The sequence below is a fragment of the Ambystoma mexicanum genome, chromosome 8, assembly GCF_040938575.1.
Source record: "Ambystoma mexicanum isolate Mex_15411 chromosome 8, UKY_AmexF1_1, whole genome shotgun sequence".
NCBI classification, from domain to species: domain Eukaryota; kingdom Metazoa; phylum Chordata; class Amphibia; order Caudata; family Ambystomatidae; genus Ambystoma; species Ambystoma mexicanum.
Genome location: NC_090929.1, coordinates 1,029,030,831 through 1,029,051,781, shown reverse-complemented (window position 1 = coordinate 1,029,051,781; position 20,951 = coordinate 1,029,030,831). Strand labels below are relative to the sequence as shown.

Below are 20,951 nucleotides of genomic sequence, written 5' to 3'. Positions count from 1 at the left end.
GGATAAGTTACAGACAGCATCTGTGCGGATGGGCCTCTCATCACCTTTATCCAAAATAAGCTCACCACTTAAGAAGCAAGTGTATTTGTATTTATTTATTTGTAGCGCACACCACCAGGCCCAAAGGCATCAGGGCTTGAAAACTTGAAGGCGGTTACATAAATGTACAATAGATGTGAAATTAGATCATGCTATAGCAGTTACAAGTACATACAAACTGTGTGAATTAGGATCAGAGTATTACAGTGTGAAAATGAGCAGAAGCAAGTTATCATGGCGGCAACATAAGTTAAGCAAGGCATAATTTACAATAAGTTAGAAGAATCAAAGGGGCTAAACAGGTGAGAGAGTAACTCTGGGGCGCTTACTGAAATCCAGGACTAAGTCAGATATGAGCAAAGAGCCATGATTTCGTTTTCTGTTTGAAGGAATTAAATGAAACCTCGGATCTGATGGTAGTGGAAGTGTGCATTTGTCCTTAAAGCAAGGTTATTGTACAAACGGCCAGGAGGGGCTAGATGACCCTGTGGAGTCAGACTAACCCAAGTCTCCTCAAACCGCTCAAGTTGGCACATTATATACTTTTTTGCAACAGTTAAAAACCCCACACATGATTGGTCAAACCTATATTAAAGAAGTCCCATCTTATCAATTTCCCACATTCTTATTGGTCATATTTATCTAACTACAATCATCAGCTCATATTTACAGCACACTCCTTTCCTGGAGTCTTCAGGGGTAGGTCATGATATCATCACATAGTTACACATTCACATACAAACAGAATTCATTACAAGTTCCAGCTGGCCTGGAATCTTTAACCCTGGACGTGATGTACATGGTTTGCAGGGACATTTGTAATGACATGATGAGGGGGAGTAATAACAAAATCCCTTTGAAATGGTGATAATTATCTCACCTTCCCAGACTTGCTAGCGTCCTTGCTTCTCTTTAATCTAAATGATTACCAACTCAACATGCATGGCCTCCGGACAAACCTGAGAAAATAATTGAAACCCATAAAGTATTTGTGAACTCTGTCCTTGGAGGCCCGTGGCACCAAGCTTATTGCTGGGTCACAAACAAATGGTTGGATTCCCCTGGACAATAAATAACAAGCTCATATACACTTAAAAAGATTGCAGCTTCTTTCCACAATAGTGCTAAGTCATAAAACCGTTGTGTCTGCCTGTGGTTGACCATCTGATATTGTTGCAACTGCCCTTCCTTGGCCTTCAATCATTGCCAAACCATTTTTCCCAGTCAAACAGAGTTCACCTCGCAAAACCCTGGTTGCATGTTCTGCCCAAACTATGAAGCAGTAACCGGCATACATGCTTGTACATATCCACCATGTACCTTAAACATATGTCCCCTGAGACCCATGTATGTATGTCGGTGCATGCATGTTTAAAACGACTGTCTCCTCTTTACAATGGTTTCTTAATTGCAAATCTCCTTTCTCACATTTGCATTATGAAGCTCCTTGTTGCCCGGTTTCTTTGCATTTCGTGGCACAGCATACCTATATTGAATTTGTAGTTCATCTGCGGTTTTGACAAGCATCTTGCTGTGCGCATGCAATTTAAAATGTATCAACTTAAACACAGTAGTAACTCTCAAATTAACACATATGAGATTCCCATTAACTACACTAAATGTATGTAAAAGTTCAACACCGCCCCAACTTTGATTTTCCCGTCATCAATATGGCACGTGCAACGTGAACCCCTCTTTCTCCTTGGGACCTTTGCTGACCACCCCAACACATCCTTCCCAAGGTACAGAGAGGTGGTGGCTTCAGCTATGCCGTTGGCTTCACATATGCTAATCATCCCGTTAGCAAGGTGGTGGGCGCATTAACAGCATTGTTGCAAGAACCTTCTGGCAGGATTGGCAGTATGCAGCCTTGATCTAGACTACTGTGAGTGCTCTCTTTGAGAGCAACAAAGTTTATTGTTAATGCAGCACAAAGTCCCGGGCTGTGCGCTGGCATATTGTTTGCACTGAACTATGGACAGCTCAGTCTTTGTTAATGTGCTTCAGGTGGTAAAACCATACGTGATCGTGCAAGGGAACCAGATCAGATTCTCTGACATTGTAGTCTTAGATCATTGGTTTCTGGCCTGATAGGTACCTGCAATACCTATTGATTTCCCATACAATGGGGGAAGTGATGGTAATGCATTTACATACATTACAATCTATCTGCATATGTTCCTCTGGTGATGGCAGACTTTTTTGCCCTGCTTTTTTGTCTCGTCTAGATGTATTATTTTGTCTTTGTTCTTTGTTGGCACTCTTAAGCCTCCGGGTCAGTGGTGAGCGATACAAATTATTAAAGTAAAGTAAAACCTCAGTATATTTCTTTCTTCATTCAAACAGCTCACAGGAGATCATGCAGAGAAGGGGCTGTCCCTTGCAAGATCGCTTCCTATTGGAGAATGTGTTGTTACCAGCATCCTGTTTCAGGATTTTCTGCCAGGAGGCATGGTGGATAGATGTTCTGTCAATCATAAGGCCGAAAGAACATTGTTCTGTGGTTGCAGTAGTCACTTGTCTTATGTGCTGGGTATTATTTTCTTTTACTTATGGTTTTTGCATAGCGCTAAAGGCCACGGTCTGGTGTTGTAAAGGGCTATGTGACAGAGGGAAGAGGTGAAGGGAGAAATCAAGCTGGGAGAAAGCAAAAGCAAGAGTTTAGGATCAAAAGATTAAAAAACAGGTGGGTCTTCAGAACTTTTCTGTAATTGACATGTTCAGGCTGGAGGTGCAGATACAACAGTAGTGCACAACGGTGAAAATAGCCATAGTGCTGGAGCGATATACCTCTATGACAAGTGTATCGCTGCCTTTGTAAAACCAGAAGGTTATGTGAAGTTGACCGTAGGCTTCTGGTCGATTGGTAGAGTTGTAAAACTGTGGTCGGATATTGGGATACTAAGCCTCTGTGGCTTGACGGATCCAGCATAACATGTTCAAGTCAATATGTTGTTTCATCGGAAGCCAAAGTAAGGAACATCAAGGTTTAAACAACGTGATTAGTTCCTTTCTGAGCAACGATAAAGCAATTTGTGCATTTCTGGGCCATCTGCAACGTGCGCAGCTTGTCAAGAAGCCGAGTGAAATATGATGCCGATCAAGTAGAATGAGGAGATGAGGCAGGATCCAGGAAGGACTTTAGAGTTTATACAAAGGGGAGACCTTATTGGAGTTTCTGGCAGAAATAGGCAAGAGACTCCATCAGAAGAAGACACCCTGTAATACATCTTCTCCCAACACCACTAACTATATATCTAACTCCCTCCCACGCAGTCTTAGAAAGGAAGAATCCCTGACAACCTTCAGGAAAGTACTAAAAACAAAGCTGTTCAATTAGACCCCTGTTCATACATTGTTCTATAACACACTCACTCTGTAACCTGCACATCCCCACTACTGTGTCATCTACTGTATATAACAACTCCTGCTGCAATGTTACTACCTGCACAAAGTGTATACCCTGTATATCATGCATACCCTGCACCAAGTGTATACCCTTTTAATCATGTACAACGAGCATCAAGTGAATATGCTGTAACAGCGCGATGATGCCTCTGGACCGCTGGGTGCTTTATAAATCCAAATAAAGAAAGAAAGAAATATAGCCTTTGGAACTCTCATGCACACACAGATGACCTCCCACACACCAACAATCCATGAGCCCCGCATTCATTCAGATGCACGATACTACACACGGCCCTTCTTATGGAAAAGGACAAATATGAAGTGTGGTACCCACATAGCAGGCAGGGCAGCACCATCACACGCAACCACAACACAAAACAGTCCACAGAGACGGGCAATTACTCCGGAACATATCCACCAGACAATACTGTAGAGCCAGAGCAGGCCAGGGCCCCTGCAAAGATGTATCCAGACTGCACTGCAACACACACAACTGCAAGGAAGATGCCACACCTTCCACAACCAGCACACAACGCCTATACAAGGCTCATGCCAACACACACACCTCCACACCAGGAAAAAAAGATAACTAGGAAGGATTGATCGGAAAGCAACACACACAACAGATGAACACATACAAAGCATACATGTACACCAGGAGAGCAGTCATGTTGAGTACATGTCGACATGGAGCTGACTACTCCATACCAATATGATATGATAGGATAGGTTATTTGTAACGCGCTTAATACCCAGATGTTTCTAAGCGCAGACCCGGGGATCGAACCTGTGTTGCTCCGCGTCATCTTGTTTCCAAGGGGAGCACGTTGCTGCTGAGCTATCCTCCCGATAATATGGTAAACTAGATACCTTTGGGTACCAGTGTAGAAGGAAAAGGTGCAATGCAAACCACCCCCACACAAAGAACAAGGTTGCAGATCTGTTCCAACTTGTCACAATCCATACAACCCTCCCTCCTGTTCCTGTGGGACTCTCTAAGGTGTTTCACTGATTGCTCAAAACAGGCCAGGGAGTCATCCTAGCATACCTTCATTTAACCCAGGACAGGTGGAATTTGTGATATTACATTTTTATAAGGGCTACAAAAGTGACTGTCTTCTGAGTGGGACTCAATCTTCAAAGTAAAATTGGGACAAAGAGAAATATCCTGGCGTAATAAGGATTACTGGTAAGTAATCGAAGTAGTCATGCACCTGGTCACAGACGTTTTTCAGAGGAAGGAATGGGAATGAATTCAAACTGAATGTTGGTAACGGGGATGTGTGATGTTCTATTGACAACAGCACTGGCGTGAACGCCTCTTAATTTCCCTCTGTATTTAATCATAGGACTAAGCCGCCATTTTAACTTTCCTTCTCCCTGTTGGCAGTGTGATTGCTAATGACTTGGAAGCAATGAAGGAGATGGGCATCACCCACGTGTTGAATGCTGCCCACTCCTCCTGGGACTGCAAAGGAGACCAGGTGGTGTATGGCCAAGGAATCAATTACTACGGCATTACAGCAGAGGACTGCCCCGACTTCAACCTCAGTGTGTACTTCCACACTGCTGCCGACTTCATCCACAGTGCTGTGAGCAGCCCACGAGGTGAGTACTCTGCCAACGCCTTTCCGGTTACTTCCCATTGCATGTGCGATATGGGTGAGTGTGCACTTCAACATCAAGGGTGTGCACATCAGTTGTGCCTGAGCCACAAACAGTGCTGAGTATAGGTTACAGGCTCATAGCATAATGTCAAATGTTCCACACTGCTTCAAATAAATTGTGAGCTTGGTACCCATGCATGAGAGTGAACGTCCTCTCCCAAATGCTGAAGTATCTGCGGACTGTCTTGACGTTAATATCTTATTTATTTATTTAATTGTTTTTTTTTTTTAACGCGCCTGATAGCATACCTGAGTTTGGTTTCTAAGCGCGGATCCGGGATTTGCACCTCTGTTGCTATGGGTGGTCCTGCTTCCAAGACCCGCGCTTGGCTCCTGTGCTATCCTCTGTTCACATATCCAGCCTCCGCTCCAATTGAGTGCAACCATAGCCCCCGAGCAAACTGAGAGGTGAGTGCCATGCCAACTCAGTTCAGCTTCCAGCGCATTGACGCTCTGGTATATGCGAAATGTGCACATACACACTAAGGCCAAGTGCATGAAGAATGCTGAGTGCTCTACAAGGTGAGTAACATCTGACTGTGCAGGTTACAGCAGATAACCTGTGTGAAATGGCGGTATGCACATGCCAACTGCAGTTACATGCTTAAACTGCACTGCACATAAAACATGTGCTGAGAACCCCTCCTGCACAACCCATACAAATGCTCTGCAATACATGTTAGTTTGCTCTTTCTCAATGTAGCTGATTGAGTCATCATTGCGTGAGAGACCTGCAAGGCGAGTGTCATGATCATGCTATGTCACCCCTTGGAGTTTTCACCCTATCAGTGTGTCATATGCGAGTGTGCACTTTCCTGCCAACATTGCATTATAGCAAGGCCATGTAACATAGCATAGCATCCCATACATTGATACATGAATGCTCCCTGAGGTTTGTGCCACACCTACCTCGTATTGGATACAGTGCACAGCATGTATGATATATGTGAGGGTGCATGTTCACTTTGTAGTCAAGTACATCCGTAAACCCTTAAATCTTCCCTGCCTGTGGTCAATGTTACAGCCTGCTAGAATTTAGAGGGTACATGGACACCTACTGTTAGAGCCTTTATGTGCCGGGCCCTGATTCCAATCCTTCACTCTCCTTGCCTCCATACTGCAGCACTGATCTCCCTTCATTAGTTTAAGAAGGGACTTCTTCCATGAACTCCTCGCTACTGCCAACCGAACAGTCCTTTCAGGCGTACTGAGACAGAAATGATGCAATTGTTAATGAAACACAGTCGTGGCAATATGCATCATTAGCCTATTCAAGGACCCACACCATGCGTGGACACACGGCCATCTAGGTTTGGATAACCCCGGACTCCAGTGTCCTCAGTTAATGCCTCTGCAACTCCTGTACAGAGCTCCTTGTCAATGTGCTGCCTCATGCCAAGCCAGTCTAAATATGAAGGCACAGAGGACATCGTGTGTCGAGTTTGGAAGAGTGAACATAAGAGCTGAAGGGGGCGATGTGCTTCCGTAAGCCCAGAACAGGTGCGCTGCCTTTCCAGAGAAGTGAAGGGCCTTGCAAATCAGATGCACGTCATCCTTCACATTGAGGACAGCCTGTCTTACAGGCTATATACGTCTCATTCAAAGTTTACACCTAATTACCTGCAAATATCACTTTCAACGCATGCACTGGCAGTGCATATGCTAAAATCGCACAGCGAGATACATGTAGGAGCTGCCTAAGGTCTGTTCATGTGCTCCATGTGGCCTGTGTGCTGGAAAATGCCAACGTTTCTGGGCGAGTAAGGATAGCTCAGGGGCAATGTGTTTGTCTTAGATGCAAGACATTGTGGCACGACTCAGCGCTGGGAAACTACTGGCTGGTATTAAGCCTGGTATAAATGACCAATACAATCAATAAACACCTTGGATCCCATGCAGCTGTGTCCTGGTCTTCTGCTAATGTTTGCTGGGTCTTCCATTTGGTGTTTTGCGAGCTAGTTTACTGACCTTATATTGCTGCTGTCTGTGCTTCTGCTGCCATAGACCTCTGCCTCGGCTGTAGACTGCTTTTGTCCCCCTTCTGCACTGTGCTCTCTGCTTCCTTCTGCTCTTTCCTGCTGCCTCTGCCCTGGCAATACCGTTTGTCATGCTACAAGAACCTTGTCATGATTTGGTGGTAGCAAAAACTCACATTTTCTGATGAGAAGTTCATGATCCTGGTGGAGGGCATTGTAAAAGAGGAGGGATGGCTCTTTGTTACCAAACCTTTTGCTTCCCTTAAAGTCTGTGGACAGGCATCCTGGCAAAGGTGCATGTGGTTGTCTTCTTTCCTTAATGTCTGGAATAATGGGATGACCTGAAGAGTAGTGCCTGCTTCAGTTGCAAAGAGTGACCAGAAACCCTTCCCACAGAAAGTGTGCCCCAGACACATTAGTAATGATGGGGCCAGGGCTTGAGAAGATGCCTCTCCATGATCAACAAGATGCGCGTAGCTGGAGTAGGTGTACGGGAAGCAGCAGCCATGTAATTTGGAGGGTGATCTGAGTAATGGAATATAAGCGCGCGCGCGCGCACACACACACACACACACACACACACACGCACGCACGCACGCACGCACGCACGCACGCACGCACGTAAAGTTGCACTGGAAGAACAAATGAAACGTAAGCACAATAATGGGCCTCATTACGAGTTGGACGGTATTGCAGTAGTAAATCCACCGAAATATCACGCAACCGAATTACCGTTGCTGCCACTTGGTCCAGCAGAATTTCCACTGGATTACAAGTGGAAGTGGCGGTGTAATTCCCTGTTTCATTTGAGTCAATGGGGATTATTTGGCAGAATTACTGCTGCAGAGTTCCCGCTTTAGTAACTCTGCAGATTTTTCAGCAGTGAGTTGGAGGATTTAACTCCAGGATTTTCCTGGGGGCAAATCCTCCACTCCAGGCCCACACTCGTAATTATCACTTACCACCAAATTCGTAATGAGCGGGACAAAATAAACATAACAGATCTCCCCCTTCGGCTGGCAGCACAGGGGTTTCAAACGTCTATTTCTCCTCTACAAAAACTTTATGTTTACAATGAACACCATCCCTTGCTGACCAAAGGTTTCCCTGGATTTGTATTTACACACCGGGAAACACAGGGACACAGTACAAAGCCAGCATTGTCATAAGGGCTTGAAAGCGGGGAGACGACAGGTTTAGAATCCAAGATGGTGGTGGGTCTTCATATAAGCTCAGGCCAACCCCCTTCTAACCCACAAGTTCACAGGTACTTGATCCAATCTGAGAACAGCCTACCATGCTACACATGTGCAATACATATGCCTGATAACTATCAATAGGAAATAGCAAACTATAAAAGCCAGTTTGATTGTTCACAGAAGGTGGGGATTTTGATAAAGAGCTTGAGTAAGGTTTTCAGAGGCGATTGTTGAGCTTGAGGTCTGTTGAGAAAAGAGCTGAGAGGAGAGACTTGGAGGTTGGAAAAAGAGTTTATATCATCTGGAGGGAGAGTTAATGAGGAGACTATTGGGAGAGGGGGTAAGAGGGAGAATTGTGACCATCTGAAGAGAGAATTATTGACGATGTTAGAAAGAGACTTTTCTGGAGAGACAGTTATTGTGGAGGTTGGGGGAGAATATTGAGGAAGTTGAAAGGAGATGTGTCACCATCTGGAGAGTATTATTGAGTAAGTTGGTGGGGGAGAGTCTGCAGCACAGGAAGAGAGAACTAGTACAATTGCAAGGAGGACATAGAAAAGATTTAGGGGGAACTAGAGTTGTAAAAAGAAGGTGTAAAGAGAACAAGCATCCCTCCTAACTAGAGAGCTATGGGTGGTTCTGGCAGACCAGGTTGGTCCAGGCCAGACTTCAGAGGTAAGAGAAGGTAAGAAATTGTACAGTCGCACCAATGAAAAGACAGTATAAGACAGCAAAAATGGCAGTTCCACTGGCTACCAAGCCACTATAATAAGGAAGTGGTCAGCTTGCAGTTAACTGCTCAACACTGTCCCTGAAACGCTGAGAGAGCTCACCAGTGTTCTGGAGAGATCACCCCTATCTCAGAATTCTGGAAGAGAACTGGAGACTCTACCAAACCATGATGAGTTGGCGTCAGAGGGTCCTTATTTCAGATTCTGTAGAAGTGGGCTCGGGAACCCCTACATCTCAAACCCAAAGACACAGACTAAGGTGTTTCACTGGAAATTGGGATGGGATCAAGAAGCTATAAACTTTGTAAGATATATTTTCCTTTGCTCATCATTTATTTCATGCTTGACTCTCTGTTTTGTTTCTTTGTAACTATATGGGGAAACATGATCTTTGCCATGCCTTTTGTTTCTCACAATTGAATTGTCTTAATTGTGAACATTGGCTCTGCTGACCTGAGGCCTACCTTAAATGAACTATTCTCCCCCTAGCAGTTTCAGTTACACTCTTCACTCTCCCCGATCAGAACCACATTATACCTCGTTTGATAAAACACTTGGGGTGTGTCTATAGTCAGTGCCCTCAATGACCCCCTTAAGAGGCCCACCTTATAACCAAGTTGCATGCCACTGCGGCCAAGCAGTAACGGAGAATGGCAAGACCTATTTTGGTGGCCATCTGCCTGTTGACATGTTCTGAGAAGCTGAACATGAACCTATGGGCAGATGGCAAAGCAAAGGAGGCTAGTACAGATTTCCAATAGACCAGAGCCTCAAAACGTACCCTTATGCTAGCTGAACCTTATTGCTGTTCTTGATGTGTGCTGAGTTGTACTTCACCTCCTAGACGGTTTCAATTTTGATGCATCGGGATCACAACAGTAGTAAATAAACCAGGCTCTGAAGGGGGGGGGGAGGTTGATCAAGTCGGGACAAGTGTCTTTTGGTACACGTAACTTCAACCTAGATTGAAGCAACATGCGATTGGAGTTCACGTTCAATGTTTTGTGGATCTCTTCCACTTGTTCTTCTGTGTCCATGCATTTCGACTGCCCCATGTGACACCCATTTGTCCTTCTGTTATCATACACTCATACATTGTCCATAAGTCTGCGTTCTTGCGTACTTGTGAATGTGTTGCACATGCAGTGTACACGATTTGATGTCTGTTGAGGGGACAGTCTGTGTTCGGTGGTGCAACAATGTGTAGGATTGTGTATGATGTTCAGACTCCCTAGCAGTACCACGCTACCAGGTTGTTTTGCCTGAATGATGGGTGGTAGTGGAATGGTCCTTACCATTGTGGCAGCACGTGTGTTGATCCTAGGAATTGAGCACAGAAACGTGTGTTGCATAGGTCAGCCTCACATGTCATTCGTACATTCTCCCTAGATGCCAGCCACAATGGTGTTGGTTATGTCTAGGGCTAAACAGCACATTGCTAGTATCTGGTGGACCGTCATGTTGATTGCTGAGATTCTGGTACATTGTACCCGCCTTCTCCAATAGTATTCCTTTCTCTGTCTTCTGATTTGCTACCACTCCTATTCCAGCTGCCTCGCCAATTCATGCTGTTTGTGGGCATTTTTGGATGCTTATGATGAGCTGACATATAAATATCACCATGTTTCAGGAGGTGCACATTTTTGTGTTCGTTTCTGATATGATATGATAGGTTATTAATAATGCGCTTAATACCCAGAGGTTTCTAAACGCGGACCCGGGGATGGAACCTGTGTTGCTCCACGTCGTCTTGCTTCCAAGGCGAGCACATTGCCTCTGAGCTATCCACCCGAGACTGGCGGTTCCTATGTAGGGTATGAACTTTGAACTCACCTGTATTGATGCATCTGCTTATTTCCCCTGCATAAATACCATGTACACATTTTGTGCGCGCCAGCATTGCTAACAATCTAGTGGTACTGGATGTTGTACTGCTTTTATCATCTTGGTTAAAGCTCCAAGTGAGGATGATAATATTATAGAACTGCGGAATCCAACATAGTCATACTACAGGCCTGGACTAGAGTGGCTTTCTCATCTGAGGCATATTGCATGTGAATACCAGAGTGATTGCCTCCTCTGAGGGCTGTAGTGTCATCCTACGTTTTAGGGATGGAGTGGTTGTGCCATCCCAAGAACGTAGAGTCAGCTTTCAGGTGAGGAAAGGAGTGGTTGTGTTATCCTATGGAAAGATGGATGGATGGACTTAAATTCAATTTGTGGTGCGCTTAACAGAAATGTGAAACTAAGCCTTGCACAGGCTTGTAGCACCGGACCAACCTGGGCCAATATAGTAGGAATATAAAAGTTAAAAGGCCTAGGCTTCAATTCCTGAATATGATTGGTCCAGCGCGCTTTTCTCTAGGTACATGTGCATACAAAGCCAATGGCCCAATCATTCATGGCACTCCTTGGCAGATATAATTCCATCACCTATTTCACTCACACCCACACTCTTTCCCATTCCTGCACATTGGGTGATTTCCAGCCTTTCAAACTTTGCATTCTAGAAACCTTAGCACCTAGGCCAGTAGTAGCGCTGGCCAATCAGGTTGCTGGAAATGCTGTCTGGCACTACCAATAATGAACACGCTGCCTCCAGCCCACACCCACCCCGCTCGCCTGGACATCTCTTGCCCAGCCTGACTTTTGCATCAGTTCATCTGTGCTGCCTGATGTTTCTCAGAAATATCAATTCCTGCCAAGATTTCCCCACTGAGTTATTGGTTGGTCTCCAAAGAGCCTACATATAAATACAGTGGTTGCCAGTCTCTTAACTATGATATATGCATTTCATCCTATGATATATTTATTTGACTTATTTATTTATATAGCGCTGCAGCCCACAGGCATCAGGATGCATTACATGTAGACAGAGACGTAGTGACGGGACAACATAAAAGTGTGATATGAGTAGGTCAGTGGCTGGTTTCAGAGGGGATTCATTTGAAGAGCAGAGTCTTCAATTTCTTTTTAAAGCATGGGAGATTTGTTTCGGATCTTAAGGTCACTGATAGTTTATTGCATTTGGCTATTGCTTTGGCCAAAAAGGCCCCACCTAGGCCCTTTGTCCTTTTAGTTGGCATATATATGAGGTTTACAATGCGATCCATATGCTTCTACATATCATGTATACTTTTGAGTACATTACATATTGTTTTTTGCAACTTAAATATGTTCTGGAAATGCTGAATTATGTCTGCCACAGTCCCTCATATTACGTGCAATGTTCCAACTGTAGAACCTAGGACCTGCCAACACTGAGTAACACCATGCATTTCTAAAAATCCAACATTTGGAGGCTTCTGAGTCCAGTGATTCGCTTTGGTCATTTCGGGTTCCTCTACCAATAACGCAGAAGCAGCTGACTTTTAAAAGCACACATGTTTTTCAGTTTTATATTTAAAAAAGATGCCGAATGAGAAGACTTTCAGTGACTATGGGGGTCATTGCTACCCCCTTACCGGGTACCGGATCTGGGTTCCTTGAATGAAGAATTCCTGGGCCATTCCGACCTTGGAGGGCCAGGTAATTCCTCATTCAAGGAAACCATCCCATTCCCATTCGAGCCCCCATTACGCTAAATGGGAATGGGGAGGGTGCTAACAACAGGCCTGCTAAGGGTGCCTGGTAAAACTAGACGTCCTTAGCGGGTTCCCGTGAGCAGACTTGTAACGACACCTTTACTGGAGCCGTTAACCCCTTACCGCCTCACTCGTAATGACCCCCTATATCTTCCCACATTGCCTCTTTTTGAAAATGTACAGCTATACATGAGTTGTCCTTGGTCAAGGGATTGGCCAAAGCCAAACCTTCATTTAAATCAAGCTTGGCTTTTAGAGAGTCAGATTCCAATTTCAGTTGTGGAATGGGGGGGCATTTCTTACCTTGAAAGGCCCAGCCCTGGGACACTTAACAATGCGCATTTCTGTAACACATTATTGGGAAGATGGGATCGGTAGAATAACTTAAATGATGAAAGGATTTCCCACCCGTGTGGTGTGTGACCCTCCCAAGTGTGTTGCCCTTTTAAGAGGGGCAGTGCTATGTGTGGCCCTCCCACGCGAATTGCCCTTTTAAGATGGGCTATGACTGTGTCGTGGCCCAAGCTAATAAAAGGAGCAACTGCAGGAACGTGCCTCAGGCCGGCTGCAGACTCCAGAAGGGAACGACTGAGCCCGTGTCTCATTTAGGCCTGCAGGGCCACCCCGTGTGAGCACGGCTTGGAGGCCATGGTGTCATGGGGCCCTCATGCCAGCAAGGTGGCCAGAGTCCGCATGTGCTGGGTATGGTCCTCCCTGCCCTTATCTAACACTGGGTATTCCCCGACAAACCCCCGAGGCACTGGGTCTCCAAGGTGCTGATGTCCATAGCACCCGTGGGGGCCGGCTTGATGCCAATAACCGGCCCCCACAACAACCCGTAATGCCCAGGATACTATAACATACTTTTTCTCAATGTTATGTCTGAAAACCTACAAAACCTCGAGTGATAAACATTGCAGGTAACATTTTTCTGTTTCTCCTTTGAACATAGCTAAAATTGTACCCCATATGTGTGCATTGAAATACGCCAAAAGAATGTGGCAGACCAAATTAACAAGCAGAACATTTTACTATTAGCACCCGGCGGAAGCGTAATCAACATGCAACAAACATTGGTGGAATCTTTTGCTACCAGCTCTAGTTCCGTCTCTCACTGCGCAGAGTCCCCCTGGCTACATCTTTGGGCCCCTCTTGCATTACATACTTGACACTTGTGTCACCTGTGCACTGGTTAGAGTAAAGTACCCAACACCAAGTGTCAGCAGCAGCAGTCAGAGAAAGAGGACGTGCAGTAAGGGTTGCAATGCCAGCTGGTCCCCACTTGCGTCCTTTTCCCTCCTTTTTTCGGTTTACCTGCCTGCTGTGAGGGGCCTGATCTTAGGAGGCATGGCAGGAACAGAAAAGAAGGCGTCCAAGCCTTCAGTGCAGGTTCTAGCAAATGGCAGGACAAGTTGTAACCACACTGTGAACCAGGCCTGTAGCTAGCACATCGGGCAGCAAGTGGGTTTTGGCATTAAAGAATCGATGGAGGCCGTGGCCATCAGTTTTGCCAAGTTGGTAACTGTGGCAGTAAAGGAGGGGCTGGCTGAAAATACTGCTGATGATGCAAGGATAACTGTGTTGCCTCGCATGGTGGCACAAAAGCACTGCCATTTGAAGACATATTGGGTGGGTGGATCCTCCTCACTTGGGCTTACCCACCCCAATTCCTCTGAGTAGTACGTGCTGCCACTAATGGTGTGTTTCACACTGGTTTTTTTCTGTGGAAAAAGTTGGGCAATGGCTCCTGCAGGAAGATGAGACACGAATGTCTATCACACACCATGGCAGGCAAATAACAGAGTGCCTGGGGTAGACCCCAAATTGGCTGTCTTCTTTTCGAGATACGGCCGCGATGTGTCAAAGGGTGCAGACAGGGCGTGGTCTTCATGTGAAGATAGGCACTTGAAGAAGTGTGGGCGATCCTCAAATTGTTGGACTTGGCTAAAGAGACCCGGATCACGGATTGACCCCTGACCAAGAGTTCATAACGGGCTGGGTCTCGAGGGCGTTGTGCTTGTTCAGGTATGTGAATTGTAAGGGTGCAGAAGTACAAGTCTGACACAGTTGTGGCATGTTTGTTGGCAAAGACTTTTATTTGAAAAGACGAAAAGAAAAGGAACCCCTATCTTGCCCTATCTCTATGAGGGGGTGGCCTACCCCTACAAAAATACTAAGGACTGTGTCAAGATGTCCCGTAACATGAAGTGTCCACCGTCCTGTGTCCAAGCCTATTTCCATCCCTTCCACTCTAGAGAAAGGAAAACTGGGTATCTTCTGGTTCCAGAAGGAGGCTTCTCTCACTCTGGAAATGGATTTGATTGTTCAGCTCTTGATGAGAACACACAAGGATTGGTTCTTTAACTTAAACGTTCTTGCTCTTTAAATTTTCTTCCAAACTCATACAAAACGCAGTTCTCAAATGTCAGAGGGGAGTCTCTCCCCCTACTCTCTCCAACTTACCAATACAGCATCAAATCTGGTTCACTATCCTGTCATACTTGACTGTAGATTTCCCAAAACACATAACACAGTTCCCAAGTATCGGGGGGGGGGCTCTTCCCCTGTTCCTTCTCCAACTTATAAAAGTAGCATCAAATCTGGTTCACCATTCTGCCAGACTTGACTGTAGAACACAAAAGATAGTTCCTGAGTATCGGGGGTGGGCGGGAGTCTCCAACCCTGTTCCTTCTCCAACGTATAAATGTAGAAGTATGTCCGGTTCACTGTCCTGCCAAACTTGATTGTAGAATTCCAAAATACAGTTCCCAAGTATCCGGTGGGAGTCCCTTCACCTGTTCCTTCTCCAGTTCAGAACTGTTGCCTCAAGTCTGGTTCACTATCCTACCAGACTTGACTGTAGAATTCCAGAAAATATCTCTTTTCCATACACATGGTCCTCAACTCCTTGGTTTGGGCCCTTGCACATCTCTTTTTTGTATGGTTCCTAGACCCCTCTGGGCTGTTTTGGGATTTCCCCGACTGGCTCAGAAGCTTGTTTCTCTTCTGTGTGGGTCTCAGACTCCTTTATATTGTGTCTGGACCTCCCTGACTTGTTTTGGGCCTCAGCCACTTACTTCTGTGCTTCTTCAGGCTTGTGTGGGTCCCTGACCCCGTGTGCTGCTTTGGCAGGCCTCGCCCGACTTCATGTGGGTCCCAGATGCTTTTAAGCTGTTCTGGTGGGGCTTCCACAACTTCATATGGGTCCGAGACCCAGGTGTGTTACTTCTGCGGAACCACTGTCCCTATTTCACCCAATGGCAACTGAACAGACTGTGTGTACCCTCCTGCCTGGTACTGTTCCATATAAAACGTGTCTTAAATTTTGTTCCAACATTTGTAGTTATCTTTTTATCCTTTTCTGTCTCCTGGGATATTGGTATGTGTCTCTTTGCTTTCTTTGGCCCCCTCTGTGTCCCACGAACCGGCCTGACCCTGTCACCGTCTCCGGTTTTTCCTGGGAGGCGAGCAGGGCTTTGTTGTTGCTTCCGTGGTCAGCGTCCTGCTCTCGGCGGCTCCACAGCAGTAGGCTCTCTTGCACCCTCGAATGCGTGGCTTCTTCTTTCTTCGGTTTCACCAGTCGGATTTTCTCCTTCCATGACACCGGACAATGCCCTGCTCCAAGAACCTAGTGATGACACTCGTGCCTACCTGAGAGCTTCTCATCCTCTTCCCCATGGGTCTCTCACCACGGAACCAGCGTTCTGTTCCTCGCTCCTCCAGAGCTGGATTGACGAGGTGGATAGTCCTTCTTTGGTTTATATCGCCGGAGCTGCTCCTAGTGAGCTCTACTGCATATGTTGGTTCCGCAATGGGCTTTGGCCTCTACGGTTGATCTTCTTCATGACAGTGGTTACATGCATTCCACCTAGTTAAGCCTCACTCTTCTTTGTCCATGTGTGATTGGAGTGAATGGAGTCCTCTACTCTACAGACGTATCTAGAGGTGTGCGTGACCACAGGGGACTGAGTGGGGTGAGAGGTGAGAGGGTACAGGAATGAATGGGGTGAAAATCGCTTTCTCCCAAGGGTATCGCCACTGGTCCCATTGAGGGCTTCCCTCCCTATGAGATCCACCCGCTGAGTACCACCCTAAGGGGGACTGTCAGGTAGCAGCCTCACCTCCCTGGCCTCATCTGAAGGGGGTTCTCCCATGGGACCAGTGACAATACTCTGGAATTCGTCACGGAATGCATCAATCATCCAGAGGCGTTGTGAGGGCATCCTATTAAAAGTAAATCTGAAACTCTTTAAGTTGGCGGTGGCACCTGCTTCAGGGTGCTGAGGGAGTTTTTTTTGGGGATAGCTCAGTGAGGAGATTGGGAAGCTTGTGTCCACATTCACGGCTTAGGGCAAGGCACAAACTTCCCTGAAATGCATATTGCAGCCTTGAGTCTCTCATTGGGCCCACTGTTCTAGGGGGTCGGTCGGCCGTCCACAGACTCTTTCATCAACCTTTCCCATGGGCGTTCCATGGGCCCAGAGTGGGTGCCAGAGGGGTGGGAAGCCCTATTTTCCCCCAGAGTGGCCAGGTGGCCACAGCACCAGGCAAGCAGAAGGTCAACCAGTATATGCAGGTACCTATGTCCCCAGTTAGTGCTTGGTACTACACAGATCCCTGGGTGCTCAATACAGTTCAGGGCTATCAAATCAAGTTCTGAAACATACGTGCCAGTCGAAACTTCTGAGACCTCTCGGGGTAGGAGCAGGCAGTGGTGAAGGAGAATGCCATGTTATTCCACAAGAAGGCCATAAAACCGTGGCATCCTCACCCAGCCAATAACCCATGCATCTGTCCATTTTGTACCCATTACTTAGCAATAACTCATACCTCCTTTTCCCCCCAGAAAAGCGTAACATGAGCCTTGCTTAGTTTGTTTGGCATAAAAGGCCGCAGATGTATTCTCCACAGATCATAAAACACATTGCACACATTGGTGGAAATACTTTGGAAGATGCGGCGACTGCTCCGTGTCCGAAACCTGCTTCCCCCTTGCTTTCCAAAAGTCCATCATAGGCCCAACTCTCCCAACCCTTTGTGCCTGAGCCTTGCCTGCCCCTGCAGGTAACCGTGGGCGGGGAGAGTGCCGTTTCCTTGGGGGGAAGCTGAGCCCTTGTTGTTCCCCCCAGACGCCCCTGCCGTGTTAGGCTCCCAAGGGGCGCTGGGTCTGGAAAGGGTGAAGACCCTTCCCGCTTTCTCCTGGCTCATCCGGAGTCTGTCTCTTGTGTTTGGTTGCCCAAACACCGCCACGCCACAAGTGGGTTACCGCCCACTGTGGCTCCCCCCTGCCTCCTTGCTTATAAGTCTACTGAATGAGAGACAATGTTCCAGAAAAACAAATCAAACCCCAGTGGGGACACTGCACCCCATCCTTCAGAGAATATTCGGGAGATTATAAATTGATCCAGCCGTGCCTGATCAGGCCAAAGCCCCTGCAGATGCAGAATTTTGCCGTTTCCCCATTTAGCTTTCTTCTGGACCTCTAAGCAGCTGCGTGATTATCTGCACCCCTCCATTCTGGCTTTGGGATTATCTCTGACCAAATGATTTCAGTTTCCCGCAGTCTGCCTGCCAATTCCTGTAGAGAGCCCATCATTTCCCGCCTCGGGGCCCACCTTCCCAGGCTTGTCAGGTCAGTACCTCCCAAGTGTATGACCACTACATCCGGTTTTTGCCGTTCCCCTGGCAATCTGCGCACCTGCCCCTGCAGCTGCGCCCATTCCATCCCCGGCACCCTGCCCAAACCGATCTCTTTGTCTCTGGGCTGCTGCTGGTGGGGAGAAAAGGGTGGCAAAACCCCCAGACCTCCTTTCCCCTTGCCAACAGATGAACACCATCTTTTAGCGAGTCTTCAGTGGAATTTAAGATGCTAAGGCCATGTCTGATGTACCTCTGCCCCTGCCATCCTTCCCTCTTGCTCCGCCTTACCAGGGCGTGCCTGTTCAGGGACACTTCTGCCACCGTTCCATCTTGCTCCCCCTTAACCAGGGCTTGCCTGCTCCGGGACACTTCTGCCCCTGCCACCTTACCAACTTGTCCCTCATACCGCACCCGCCATAGGTTCCCCAACCTACTCATCTTTGCTCCGCCTGCCCTTGCAGGAGTTACCATGCTGGGAGAGCGCCGTTCCTGCCAGGTGAGGTTGAGCAGTTTCGTTTTGCTAGATTTTCCAAACCACCTTTGCCATCATTGCTCCTTCTCTCACTCCCCTCCCTTTCTTTCCTTTTAAGGGAGGCTCCCTCTTTACAAACTCCTTGTCATGTGGGCCCAGTTCCCCCGCCCACCGGCAACCCCATTACACACGTCGCACCCCCACAGTGGCTGCTCGTTTCCCTCACCCAACAAGTCTGGCAACCATGCGCATATTAACACTGCCGCGCACTCCCTTAACCACCGTACTCCTCTTATAACAGCCGTGATTAGGCCTTTTGATGAGTAAAGCCATGCCTAATAGCAGTGTTCCCCCAGAGCGACCCCCCCTGCATTCCTTCAAAACGTGTGCGGCCATTCCAACTGTACTGCCCTACGTATGCCTGTGCAGGGGGTGCATATACTATGATCAGCGCTTACCTGCATCATCATATTCCCAGGAAACTATTGTTTCCCGATACGCTCCTGTCTCCGCTGCTTGTGACCAAGGGCCAATTATAACCTTGTGGGTACTACCAACCCCTTCAGGCACTCACCCTGACAGGCCGTCATCAGAAGACTTCTCCCCTGTTCAGGCGTCCCACCATCGAATAAATTACCCGCCTGCTATAATGCAGATGCCTATGTTACACCCATGCCCCATGCGGTCTGGGGACTTGTAAAGGCACCTAACTTCCTTCAAACGAGGGCGATCTACCCGCTACTCCGTGTCCAACCCGAACTCCTTGGGTCGGGACCCTGCCCCAGCTCACTTTACTACTACCTGCTGCTTGTTGAATGATCCAGCCGGGTGCCTGCCTTTTACGCATAGGTTAGCCCAAGCCAAGTAGTTGTTTGATTGGGAAATCGCCTGGGACTGCCACTTATTCCTCACCCCTCCCGTTGTTTAACCTGCCCTCTGTGAACCAGTGGTGCTACTGCACATTATTAACCTGCCCTCTGTGAACCAGTACTGACACTGCACAATATTGCCACAAAAAAGAAGAATCTTTTAGATGTACACTCGAATAATACTTTAGCCTTCATATAGTGCTACGAACCTTCGGGTATCAGAGCGCTGCTAATTATTCCCCACGGTGTGCGGTGCTCATTTATCGATCCTGGAAGGATGAAAGGCTGAGTTTTGGCCCCACCGTGATTCGAACCTGATGTCAAAGTGAGCGCTCTACTCGCTGTGCCTCTTGACCAGCTTTGCCTCCTCCTGGTGTCAAACAACTCCCCTTTCGTTATTATTCAACCCGGGGAATAGCCCTTCGCCACCATGGGCTCCTTTCCACTGGTGGCCAGAGGCGTTGCTAGGGGGGGCGGGGGCTGAAGCCCCTGGCCTTGTGACTGTATGCCCGGATAGAAGTACAGGAGCCACAGCCACAAGACCCCACCGACCCGACAGTACCGAAATTAGCATAACCCTGGGTTTTTTTTTTTTCGGACCTAGCATCACGCATGCCGCCGGCACCTCTATGCCCCCAGCCGCCCCCCTGTGAAACCCTGCATAAGACCATACCGGCGGGCGAACGCGCCAGCGAAAGCAGGCATGGCGGGCGCCGCCCCTTAGTGGGGGCGGTACAGACCGCCCTTCCCCTCCCCCCAGGCCTGTAAGGAAAATGCGCCGGGGGGGCGGATGATGATGAAAAGGGGACCCGGCCCCCCCCCCCGGCAGGGCGCGAAAGCTTCAGGGGCAGGGCGGGAAACCGGGGAGAAGCCGGGCATAAAAGCCCGTGCTGGTGTGAGCACTCACACATCCTCCCTCGGTTTCCCGTCTTGCCAGAGCTGCGTCGTTTTTTTTTCTTTTTGTACCGCGGGCAGCCAGTTGGAGCAGCGTTTGCCATCTGAAGCATCCAGTGATCGGAGTCGGGGACAGGGTCGAAGGTGGTGTACAGCGTCGTCGCATCTCGTCGGTACAGGAAGCAGTGGACGAGTTCGAGGAAGTTCCTGTGTTGCAGCGGTCGGTTCCAGAAACAAACGCTGGAGGTAGGCACTGGGGATACATGTTCGTTGGAGTGGGGGGGAACGGGGGGGGTCGAGGGTCGATGCCGGCCGCGGTGCGGGGGGGGTTAGGGGCACCCTTATTGCAAGGGATGCCGCTCCGCATTATGGAGCCGGGTATGTCGCAAGGCGCGGGCCTCCGAACGGGTGGGCGGTCAACTGGGCCCCGTTCGCCGATTGCGTCACATGAATGCCGTATTTAGAAAGTGCC

At 47.8% G+C, this 20,951-nt stretch overlaps 1 protein-coding gene across 1 annotated transcript in view; it reads left to right on the top strand.

Moving 5' to 3' along the window:
- LOC138472685 (dual specificity protein phosphatase 26-like) overlaps window positions 1-20,951 on the top strand; it is a 109,593-nt gene that overhangs the window by 73,573 nt on the left and 15,069 nt on the right. Inside the window, exon 2 of the mRNA XM_069610973.1 lies at window positions 4,838-5,055. Within this exon, the coding sequence (XP_069467074.1) occupies window positions 4,838-5,055 (218 nt within the window). The remainder of the gene's footprint in view (window positions 1-4,837; window positions 5,056-20,951) is intronic.